Source organism: Cygnus olor, chromosome 4, assembly GCF_009769625.2.
Source record: "Cygnus olor isolate bCygOlo1 chromosome 4, bCygOlo1.pri.v2, whole genome shotgun sequence".
Lineage (NCBI taxonomy): Eukaryota > Metazoa > Chordata > Aves > Anseriformes > Anatidae > Cygnus > Cygnus olor.
The window spans coordinates 67,693,589-67,705,998 of NC_049172.1; the positions used below are offsets into that span (position 1 = coordinate 67,693,589).

Consider the following 12,410-nt stretch of genomic DNA (forward strand, 5'->3'; position numbering starts at 1 on the left):
ATAATTATGTTAACATTAACAAAGACTGTAAATATATCCAACCATCTAGATAATCCTAGCTGAAATTACTATGGCATACACAAATACATGCACACAGAGAACCACGTGAATGTGTTGATTCACAGCCCCTTTAACCTGAAAAAAAAACACATTTTAACATTGTGACTCCTCCTGTAAGGCCAGCAGCAGTCCGATGACCTTTAGCATCTCGTCAAATCTCCACCTGTGCTGCGAAGTCCCAGTGCAAGCAGTTTTAAGCACTCTACAGAAAGGCAGCCTTTGCAGAGAACCTGGCTGATATATTTTCCTGATAGATATGTTTTTACAATAGAAATATTGCAGCTTCGTTATATATCACAATACTGTAACCATTACAAGTACAGTCCTGTAGATGGATTGCTAAATGCTGAGTCCGTGCAGGTGAAAAGCTCTGCTCCATGCAGATGTCAGATCAAGGCCAATGTATGACTTGGAGACACTAGACAGGGGCATTTGCTTCATCCTGTTGTCGCACATCCTGCAACTATAGGAGGTAGAAAACAACTCACTACATCACGAAAACAGTTTTGCACCAGCACAGAGGCTATGGTACAGCACAAGGAAATCCACTACTTACATCTAAACACCGGCCTTCTGAAACCCCAGCTTTTTACTCCAATATCAGAAGAAAGCTCTGAAACACTGACTAAACAAAGACTGAAAGTGGAAAACACTGCATTTCAGTGCATCAGGCAAGCAACACACATTTTAAATATTAAGAATAAATAGGCACATCACAAGGCACATCACAAGAGTTTTGTCCCTGCAAGTCCTCCAGTGGAGAGCTCTTAATGGAACAGCAGCCTGGTGAGCACTGGGCCCTGGTAACCTGCTCCCAAGGAGCTTCAAGTCCAGGCTACTCCAGTTGTACCAAATGTGTGCTTATAAAGTAGATCACCACTGCCCATTTGTCAAATAATAATAATAATAATAATAATAATAATAATAATAATAATAATAATAATAACAACACCTCTTAAACTGGGAGTCTCATAAGAAATATTCCCTTTTTCCTTCAGAAATAAGCTAGGCTGATAAAAAGGAAAGTACATCTCAGCACAGAAAAGACGACAATGGCATTAGTCAACTCTCAAATGCGTATTTTTTTATTTGAGAGATTTCTGATATTTTACATTACTATTGAGACTACATTCAAATAAATTTAAAGCCATTCTGAATTATGCATATCTAAAAAACATAATTGGGCTGTGATATTGTACCTTATGAAGGCGCAGTCAAAAAACTAACACCCAAGATATCATTCTTGATAACCTCTGGAAGCCAAAGATGATACATTATTACAGGCCAAAACTTTGTTTTCTTTGTAAGTACACTAATTTTTTAGTGTAGGGTAACTGCCATATTTATATTCATGTTTTATTTAAATAACATTTTGTTTGGGGACAAATACACAGAAAACAAGAATTACATAGACAAAGCAACACAAGAAATTAAGTCAAGTTTTGTATCGTACAATCTCACTGTACAAAAGCAAGTTGGCAAAGACTCGTGGATAAACCTATATTACAAGAGAACTTTTTTTCTGTCAATTCTGTAGCATCTCTGAAGACATCATGCTCTTACCCAGAACTGGTTTTTTGCTATTTAGGGACAGTAGAGAACTATTTGACAAAAGTTTTAGCATCAAGGTGGATGATTCAATTTTGATGCTGGTACATTAGGCATAGTTTTGGAGATATAAATAAAGAACTCACATTCAAAGTGGCTGTTTCTTTTGAATAACTTGTTTTTCAGCTTTTCTGTATGAGAAGCCTGAAACCTCATTTTATAAGTCACTTGTATGTTCAGATTCAGTAAAACTTGATAAGAAATATAGGTACTCAGCAGCGATGAAATCAACACCCATGTTGTCTAAAACAGAGCTTTTAAGAACAGAAGGACCCAAAACATCCCTTCAAATTACTAAGGTTTATAGGTATAATTAAATTATGTTATATTTGTATGTATGTTTTCTTGCCCGTGTGTATGCACCCTTGTCTGTATGCACCCCTGACACCACAGCTTTTAAAGCTGAGCAATTCTAGCCAAAGCGACAGAACTCTTGGTGAGGTATAAAACCTAATTACCTATAGATATTTTTAAGCATGTCCATAAATGAGCATATAAATTGAAAAAACTGTGCCTGCAAAAAATCAGGCACTGAGTTTTCTTGCTTTTGTACGATTTCATTAATATATTATTAAAGGTTTTACATAATTTATACACTCAGATATATACATATATTTTATCTGTAATGTGTGCTTACATATATACATATGCACGCATGCAAACATATGTGTACACATACCACACACACACTCACATTCCCTTATCTGCACACATTCAAGTTCTTTATCTTTAAAGAAAATGCCACCATTTCATAAACACTGGAATTTGTTCCAGGTTCTTACATGACTTTAGACTTACACAAAAAGGTAACTTACATCTATTGTATATGGAAAAAAATCTGGAATTTACAACCGAATTTTAAAAAGACTGAAAGGAGAAAAGAACGAAAGGAAGAAAGAACGAAAGGAAGAAAGAACACACACACACCCCTCAAGCTACCAGCTATCCAATTAGGAATCAATATGTTGGAATGAATCTGGTATAAATGCAATATGCAGTGGCAGCTTTTGTATTTTTAACAATAAATGTGAATCTTTTGGAAGTTAAATTAGTACCAACTTATGGTGAGCAAAAAGTTCTTTGCTAGACAGGTCACTGCTGAGCCCCTTTCTTCTTTTGCTCCAGCTCCTGCAAGCGTTCCTCCCTGCACTGCGCGTGCTGTGTTCCCACTTTGTGGGCTGTCTCGGTGGCCGTGATGTCAATCTGCGCATATCGGGATGATCCACTCCCTGAAACACCAAACAAAATGGTATAATAGACTATACCACACAATCCAGGGTAAGTGACCCAGGGTTAAGCTATTGAGAGACTTCTTCCTTAGATTTTCTATGTGGATCTTGGTCCGGCATTACAGCAGCCTATAAAGGGAGTAAGATGATAACCACAACTAAAAAAATCCCAGAAGCTTTGTTATCTACATATTTCAGGTATTTGCTTTTCATCAAATAAGAATCTGAAATGCTTGTATTTCTGCTCCAAGTTTTAATCTCCACCCCTGCTCCTCCCAGTAGACGACAAAATTGAACAAAATTGCAATTTAGTCCAATAATTGGCAATGAGGTAGATAAAAGCTGCTCAGTCTGTTCAAGAGAAGAACAGTTCTGTAAGGGTGCAGACATACAACTCCAGAAGCTGGGAAAACTTTAATAGGAAAGATTAAAACAGTTATTATCGTTTGAGGCACCTTCAAAGTTACACAAGTTGAACATGGGTTAGCGTTTGACATTTAAGAAAATTCATGTCAGTTTATGGAAATAAATCTCTTCATTCTTAATGCCTTGGTTTACTGTCTTTAAAATAAAATTAAAACATCACTCTCATATCTCAACAGGGTGTTATACAGAGACCTATATTAAAAAAAGTGCTAGCATTTCAAAGTTGTAAACATGCTGATATTAAAGGTATTAAAATTAAAATGTCAGTAGCTGAAAATTAAACATGGAAAATCTATCAATACTAAGGAATTGAATGCCAAATCCTGATTAGGAGCTGTCTGTAAGGAATTCCTCCTTACACCTCTAAATGACCGTACGTGGTAGCTATAATGCACATCTATATGCTAATTCTCCAAATGAAGCATTAGAAGTAAAAAACCCATACCCAGACCAAAGAATCAGGGGGTGAAGGGGAATTAAATGCTTCTGCTAGCTTCCTCTCTGCAGCACTTTCACATGGAAAGCAGACAGAACACCATATTTCTGTTCTTAAGCATTTGCTGCATGGCTCTAGAGGCAGTGTCTTCTTCAGTACCTTTAGAAGCAAGCCTTGTACACCTACACCCACAACCCTGTCTCTGAAGCCAAGCAAGGAAAATTAAACAAGAGCAGTCCTAATACATGCAATGAAACTCTTGAGAACACGAAGCAAATTACTGTCTGTCAAACTCTACAGACATAGAAATGTTCACTTTAGCATTGCATATACAATGCACCTGTCAGAGGGATGCAACATCTTATAGAACCTTGTTAGTTCAAAATCTTTCCCAAAAGAGTCAGCAACTACAAGAAGTGCTTCACAAATGTACCTGGGTACAGTTCCTCAGTTAGCTAGAGGCTATGGGTAGATGAGAAATTAAGATTCCCCATACCATGTACATTCTGCATTACTGCATCCTTTGCTGTTTAAATAGTACTGTAGACTTCCTTACCTCTTATGCTTGTAGTAGGTTCTTGAAGTTCCAGTTCCATGTAATGAAGTTGTTTTTTGGAAGTCGGACTGACAGGAATATTAACATAGGTGGCTGTCTCGCTGTGGGGTCGATCTGACACAGGGACATCAGCTGAATAACCTACTGCCCCTTCTAAAATAAATAACATGTTATTATAGACATTGTTTGCAATGACCAATGATCAATTTCATAAAACGCACTGTTCCGTCAAATGTTCTGAAAGAAAACATTTAGCAGTAACAACTCAGCTCACCAAATAGTATATTTGTCAATCCTAAATGGGACATGAGAAGACGAAAGCTTCTACAGAAAATATTGTCAGAGACTGATCAAGTCAGGATCTATGAAGAAGACCACAGACCACTGCCAGTGATCTCATTGGGTTGTGACAGAAAACAAACACTATGCAGAAATTTTCTAACAGATGCAAGGTATACAACATTACTCCACAAGGCTTTCAGCTCCAACTCAGATTAATAAAGCCTTACATGAAGCAATCTGTTCTAGGAAGATATGGGCTATTATAGCATCTGCAAGAGAGCAACCAAAACCAGTAGAAGTTCAGAAAGTATGTTACAAAAACAGGGACTGTTTAAGAACTGCTTAAAACAAGGGGAAGGCAAGCTTGTGCAGACAGCTTTCCTAACAAGAATGATGCCAAGTGGGCACAGACCAAGTACTAAAAGATTTCAACTGTAAGGAAAAAAAAAAAAAGTAAATTAGACAGTTGGAAAAATGTCTTTAATACTTAAGATCACAAGAACTCTAGAGGTAATCCCACAGAGGCTGAAGAATTTCTGCATCTAGAAATTTCTGAAAAAGACATAGATTAATGCCTACCAAGAAATAGTTCTCTATAGAATGATTGTGATTTAAAGCAGACTATATTATCTATTGGATGACTTCTCAAGACCCCTACCAGCCCTACTTCCAATTATTCTAATCTTGTCAGAAGTGAAACTATGAGAAAAGATAAAAGGTTAATGTTCCGTTCACTGGCCAGCCAAGCATTTCAGCCTTCAAACCCTTCCTGAAATCAGGCACCTACATCAAGCTTTTCAATCTCAATGAAATACCAAGAGAAAGACTTCCCAGAATTACTTGGGCTATAGGAGACCCAAATACAAAGCTGTATTCTGTCTGTGCCTGGGCAAGGCTTTGAGTCCCACCCTTACTGTACTGTTCAGAAAGCTAGTAATCACCTGTCTGCCCAGGCCTGTTGGAGTTCTTACCATTAAACACTTTCTAGGGCAATGCTCAAGTTTACAGTACCATAGCTGCTACATTCTCACAAGGTATGGGTAACTTAGAATTTATAGTTCAGGTCAGCAGGGAGAGATGACAAACTGCAAGTTTGCATGCTACATAAAAATGCTTATCACCAGGATTCAGATATGCACACTCTCTCCCATCATTTGTTTTGTGAGAGTTGTACCCAACTCAAGTCACCTTATAGGCCAAAATGGAAAGCCTGTTTTGAGAATCACAGAACGATTGAGGCTAGAAGGGACCTCTGGAGGTCATCTTGCCCAATCTCCCTGCTCAAGCAGGGCCACCAAAACCTGCTTGCCCTGGACCATGTCCAGGCAGCTTTTGAATATCTCCAAGGAGGAGGCTCCACAACCTCTCTGGGTAACTTGTGCCAGTGCATCCCCACAGTAAAAAAAAAAAACATTTCCTGATGTTCAGAGGGAACCTCCTTTGTTTCATTTCGTGCCCATTGACTCTTGTTCCATCACAGGGCACCACTGAAAATAACATAGTTCCATCCATAGTTCCATCCTCTTTGCACCGTCCCTTCAGGTATTTATATATTGATAAGATCCCCCCTCAATGCTGAGTAGAGGAAGGACCACCTCCCTCAACCAGCTGGTCATGCTTTTCCTAACGCAGACCAGGATACAATTGGCCACCTTCATGGCAAGGGCACATTGCTGGCTCGTGTTCGATGTGGTGTCCACCAGGACCCCCAGGTCCTTTTCTTCAGCAGGTATTGATGCCTGGGGTTGTTCGTCTCCAGGTGCAGGACACTGCACTTCGCTTTGTTGAACTTCAGGTTTCTGTCAGCCTAGAATCCTGCTTCAGGTTCTCCAGATCTTGCATGAAGGCTCTGAGCAGCTTGCCTGTATCAAGAGGAACTCTCTACTCGCTGGGTTTTGTTTGTGACCAGCAGCATCAGGTTAGGTAGTCAATGAAGGAGGTCTGGGGCATAGAATTTGCAAGTAGCTGAGCAAAAGCCCTGAAAACATCAATGATATTTACACAGTACAATCACACAATAAAGATGCAAACATGTAGTCCTCAGTGTCCCAAGAAGTCATAATTTAACGAATTACTAAGTGAGTTACTGCCACTGCCTCTTACTTCAGGTAGTTCCAGGAGGAATGCTCCACAGCCTGCAGAGGTCAGTAAGCACTTAACATTAAAATGCCTCTGTCAAGTGAGTTTCCAGAGAAGATGGGATTTGACTGTTGTTACTACCTAAATGCCATCATCCATTACATTTTACTTTTTTAAAAAGTTTGTTAAATATACATTTTTAAAATACAATGATCACTACTGATCATTGATTGCTATTGCATCTTAAAGCAATACATTTCTGATTTTCTTTCTTCCATGTTTATCTATGTCAACAGTATGGGGAAAGGGAAAGATGAAGGTGGGTTGGTTTTGCTTTTTTAAACATTTTGGTCAATGATTAAAGCTAGCTTTCTCCAGAACCAGAGCAAAATAATTCCACAACTATATATTTACATATATCTGAGTAAGCTGGTGGAAAAATAGTTGTCATAAGCAAGCAGAAGACTCAGTGCCACAAGCTCTGTCTGTCATCACTTAAGAAAGGAGTACTAAATTGAAGAAGAGGTAATAAGATGCTTTTGTATGGTTCATCAGCTGTTATGAAGGGAAGAAACTTGATCAAATTATGACGACTGTAAAGGCCATCTCAAACGGAAATGTAAAATCCAATACCAAATAAGGCATCATAAATCACTCCTGCGTGTTCCCTAGATTGCAGGAGTGACAGCTTCTGAGTGCTAAGAACTAGAGAGTCACTTTAAAATCTGCTGTTAAGCTGGGACAGAGGAGTGCAGAGGAAAAATGGTATCACTTTCAGGTTCTTCCTCTCCCTGAAGTTCCGTTCCTTGTCCGCACATAATACTCACATCAAAACTTTATTTGTCCAAATCACTATTTTTCTTTTCATCCAATCCAAACTTTGTTGGGATATAAATGGAAAGGCAGTAGGTGGTCAAGTCCTTTTAGAGCACAGAAGAGGATGACTTCTTATATCCAACCAGCAGCAGCTGTTAATAAAGGGGAACTTTTTCTTCTTCTTGGACTGCATTATGAAAAGCAGAGAGAGCTCGTACAATGTTGGGTAGCAGTAAGAGTTGTCAGAGGTTACAGTAGGATCCAGGATAATGTAATCTCTCTAGACGTAAGCTATTTAAATCAAAGGAGTCTACTGTACATTCCAAAAATTTTAAAGACTTGAAAACCGACCAATTTTCTGACAGATTTTCATTTAAAAAAAAAAAAAAACACATAGGAACATCCAAGAAGTAACCAACCAATTTCTGACTATCAGACAAAGTTGTTGTTCCAAAGCAAGTGAGCAAGTGTTAAAAACAATAGGAAAACAAAAGCAAACTAAAAAACAAGAACAACAACAAAGGAGAAATCTTTAAGTCTGCACCAAACATCATTATCAGAAATAGCTAAATGATTCTGTCTAAAGTATTTCAAAGGAATTTGGCAGATCCATAGCACTGAAAACATGCACCCCAAATAGTTAAAGTCATAAGCAAATGACAATCGTAAGGACTGATACAGCGCAATAGCTGTTAAGGAAAAGATAATTTTTGAAGTCTTTCTATACACTGTTAAAGTCATGTAGCAGGAGTTTAAGTCAAGTGTCCTCAAAGCTAGCTAGCATGAAAACTAGCAAACTCCTCTATAGGGGTAAATAGGTGAAACGCTTCAGGAAGCTGAATGTCATACCTGATGATTTTCCTGAGAAGGGGAGAAAAGGTAGAAATAAAAGAAAGATTTAAATCAGTAACAGGAGAAGAATAAAAACAAGAAACGGAGTAGCATTGATAAGAGTGAAAAGAAAGGAAAGGCTAACATAGGTATGATTGGGGAGAGAAGAGAATGATATTTGAAACTGGTGTTTCAGCCTTTCTTTCAACAAGTGTTGTTCACAGAAAGAACACCAACACCCCGAGATAACCGTGTGCACATGTGTGTGAGTGTATGAACATACATGTAAAACTGACATGTTCAAAGGCCATCACCTCAAAAAAATCAACATTTAGAAGAGATCACAACATAAAAGCAAAAAATAAAAAAGAAACAGGAGATGTTAGTGTAGTCCTCTGATACAACTGGTTGCAAAGATCTTTACTCACCAGGTTCCTCAGGGCTAGTAGGAGTGCCAGGTTCTGAAGGAAGTGTCAGCATCTCATAACCACCTTTAGCACCTAGAATACAGGAACACCATCAATGGCTTCAAATGTGGGAATTTGCTTAATGAAAATGCAATTTTTGGTTTGGACTTGTAACCTTCTAATCTAAATAGTCATACTGAAAAAATCTGAGAAAGGATGAACAGTGGCTAGCGTTGACTTTTCTGTGATGGTGATGTCAGAATTTTCTACGGAGTGCAACAACAAAGAAATAAACTATAGGGCGTTTTTAAAAGTATTCACACTGAAGGTCACTAAAGTCAACAGCGTGTTTTGCTATACATCGACGTGGGAGCGAAGCTGTCTTGAATGTATGAATCAGGGAGAAGCGCGTGGGTGATCTTGGGAGCATCTGGAAGACTCTTGTTAAAATTCCACCTCCAGTATGATGGATAACTTCTTGATTTCTGACAAAGCTCTGTAGAAAGTGCCTAAACTAGCCCTTCCAAAGATAACTTCTCATTCCAAGCGCACATTGTCATCTTTGCAAGAAGCCAGGTTGCACAACATCACTGGTGCTTCCAGAGCAATAAGCTGAAAAAAGACGCCCATGTTCCATCGTGATCTCAGACTCCACCCCAGTTCAAGTAAGGCAAGCTGAAAAGCTATGCCCATAGTATGAACATACTGGTATTAAATCTGAATGACAAATGCTCACAATTTTACCCACTAATGTTGTTTTTTCCTCCATTATCATGAAGTATCTTTAAATGTGTTTGTTTTTTTTCCCAGCATCTCTTTGCTAGGGTACAGAATATCTCATGGCCTGAGGTGGGTTTTTTGTTGTTGTATTGTTTTGGGGTTATGTTTTTTGGGTTTGGGGGGTTATTTTGTTTGTTTTTTTTTGTTGATTTTTTTTTTTTTGGTGGGTGCCCTTTGCTAAAGTGCTGGCAACATTTTACTGCTGTGAATAAAATTACTGCCTATGCTCTGACACTTATCTCATCTGTCACTGCCTCTTCTAAACTTATCCCATCTGTCAATGCCTTTCTAACAAAAACCTGCAAAGCAAAAAACCCAAAGATATGTAAGTGTTACAATAGGGAATCATACATTACTTTTTACATTTTCTGAAGTTTAAAATATTTTAAGTTGAAATTAATTTAAACTTACATGCACACACATACCTCATAACCAGTTGTACCTACCAGCTTGGAGACTGTGCCCTTTATGTAGTTTCAGAGACCCAGAAGCTGCCATGACAGAAGAAGCACCTGTTTTCAGAAAGATATTCACATTAAACCTAAATACCTGTTGCTATTATTAGATATCTGCCGTGCATCATCATTCTTAGTGTTTCTGAAACATCAAGAAAAATTCCAGTAAAAATTACAAGTCTCTGTTCATCCTTCAAGCAACATTTCTTTTCCTTTTTTGCAAAATTCTTTATCCTGAGATGATTGTGGCATTATAATCTAAATTTGCTATTCTTTTTTTAGTTGGTTGGTTGGTTGGTTAGTTTTTAGAAAGAGAGGATGCCTTCTATAAAATTTTGAGGTATCTGGCCTCTCTATCCATAGAGAGCAGTACCTTACTCATGGAGATGGCCATCTTCAACCGAGAAGTAAAATGGCAGGAAAAAACTGAGGAGTTGCCTTCGCAATCCATAACATAGCTTTGGTAACAATAAAATTTAAAGCTGTCATTAAGATCTCACCAGACTGGATCCAAAACCTAATAAAATTAATGGAAAGAACTGTATCCTACTTCAGTAGTCTACTGTCCAGTGATATAAGAATACATGAACTGGGGCAAGCCGAAGGCTAGGTGAAGGATCTAGCTTTAGAGTGCTGCAGCCAGGAAAGCTTTACCAAGGGCATGTCAGATGGCTCAGTCTTCTTTCTTCTGCCCTATTCAGATCAGCATGAATGTCCCAAACACAGTTCTAGATAAGGAAGCTTGAGGGAAGATGAGCTAGCAGCTTGGAAACATACAAAGTGGTATATGTTTCTCTGCATCCCCATAACCCTTCTTCAGGCAACCAGCAAAATAATCAGGATTATACCTACCTGTTCAGTTAGCATTATTGTTATCCAGCCATGAATTTCTTCTCTCTGCTGTTCTTACAATGGGCACCTTAATCAAGGTGAGTGGCATTTACTTCCTGACATGAATAATTTCAAGGGAACTTCTTGTGCAAGTAAGTGGTACTTAACAGAAATGAGGTAGGAGGCTGTGCTTATGAGTAACCCTGCCACTGGTGACAGGGCAGCTGTGGCATGTGCTGCTGGGTGTTTGGGATCAGGTACAAAATTAACACTGTCTTCAAAACTGATGAATAGTCTCTGAGCAGCTTAGACACTTCTCTGCAAATTGTTTTTAAAATAGCATCCAAAAATTAACATAATTCATTTGCAACATGAAGAAATTATGTAAGATAAATACAATCTCAAGTGCTTAAGAAATCTGCATGACCTAGGAACCAAAAGAAAATGGTAATTCCTTATTTTTTCCCTGCATAAAGTATATATTCATAGAATTTATTTTCTAATTCTAATCATTTTCATGCTTATGAAATTATTCCCACACTATTATAAAATAAATCTAAATAAAGTACACATAATTTCACTTAATGAGGATGATAGGTTAAAAAATAGTGAACATGTTTCAAAAGCACAAGACTGAACTAAAACCTTCGGTTTTGCATTTTTTGCTTTGTACTCAAAGGCATGTCTAGGGTAATCCAAGGTTACAAGAATTTTCACGCATGCCATCCTGAAAAAATGATTTTGTATTTTAACAAATGAGATCAGATTGTAGAATCTTTATGTATCCTGAAGAGAGCTTAAGCACTAAAAATATTGTTTGAACTTTTGTTTTTAACAAGGCTGCTGATATAAATAAATGCAAAAATAGGACAGAAAAGTATGATATCCTGGACTAGCTGATTTACTTGTATTTTCACTGTGACTGATTTTCCTTTTTCTCACCTCAGAACATTCTGTCCCTGCACTATTAAGTATATCTGAATATACTTCATGCAGCTGAAAGTCTCATCTCACTTTGAGAAGAAGACTACAGCTTTATGCTAATTGCAGCTTCATCACAAAACTGGTATCTATTCCCCTCAAAAACTTTATGCAATTCAATAGAAATCATTCTACAGGAAATATGGATTTTTAAGCAACATTTTTAGGATTTGTGAAGAGCACACACAACAGGAAAGGAAATTTACAACCATAAAATGTTCCAGTCCATTTATGGTCAAGTTGAAATTTTCCGATTTGAAGCTGCTTTAAAACAGTCGTGTTAATGTTTCAGGATTTGACCTGTTGCATTTTCCTCATTTTCAGATCTGGCAACTAACACATATTTACATAGTCAAATCTCTCATGGAATTCTTGTGAAGCTTTGAACTGCACTGTATAAACAGACGTCAACAGAGTTTGACCTATTTTCTTCCTTCTTCTTTACAGCTACCACATATACTGGCTTGTTTCTCATTTGTGAATCCTAGGATAACACTTGCAGGAAAGGAAATGCTAGCAAGATACCCTTCTGAACATATGAAGCATCCAGTAGGAGACAGAAAATCCCTTCCATCACTGTTTTCATCTTACAAGGGACTGTTAAGAATAGATTTCTGCAGTTTCCTATGCCAT

General features: G+C 37.9%; 1 protein-coding gene across 3 annotated transcripts in view; it reads right to left on the reverse strand.

Moving 5' to 3' along the window:
* Window positions 1-1,122: 1,122 nt before the first annotated feature.
* The window catches only part of DOK7 (docking protein 7), a 65,832-nt gene continuing 54,544 nt past the window's right edge, over window positions 1,123-12,410 (reverse strand). For all 3 annotated transcript variants that reach the window (XM_040555672.1, XM_040555670.1, XM_040555671.1), the window contains 4 exons: window positions 9,957-10,022; window positions 8,752-8,823; window positions 4,316-4,468; window positions 1,123-2,897 (listed from right to left, as the gene is read on the reverse strand). In XM_040555672.1, the coding sequence (XP_040411606.1) occupies window positions 2,761-2,897; window positions 4,316-4,468; window positions 8,752-8,823; window positions 9,957-10,022 (428 nt within the window). In that variant the 3' untranslated portion in view covers window positions 1,123-2,760. The remainder of the gene's footprint in view (window positions 2,898-4,315; window positions 4,469-8,751; window positions 8,824-9,956; window positions 10,023-12,410) is intronic.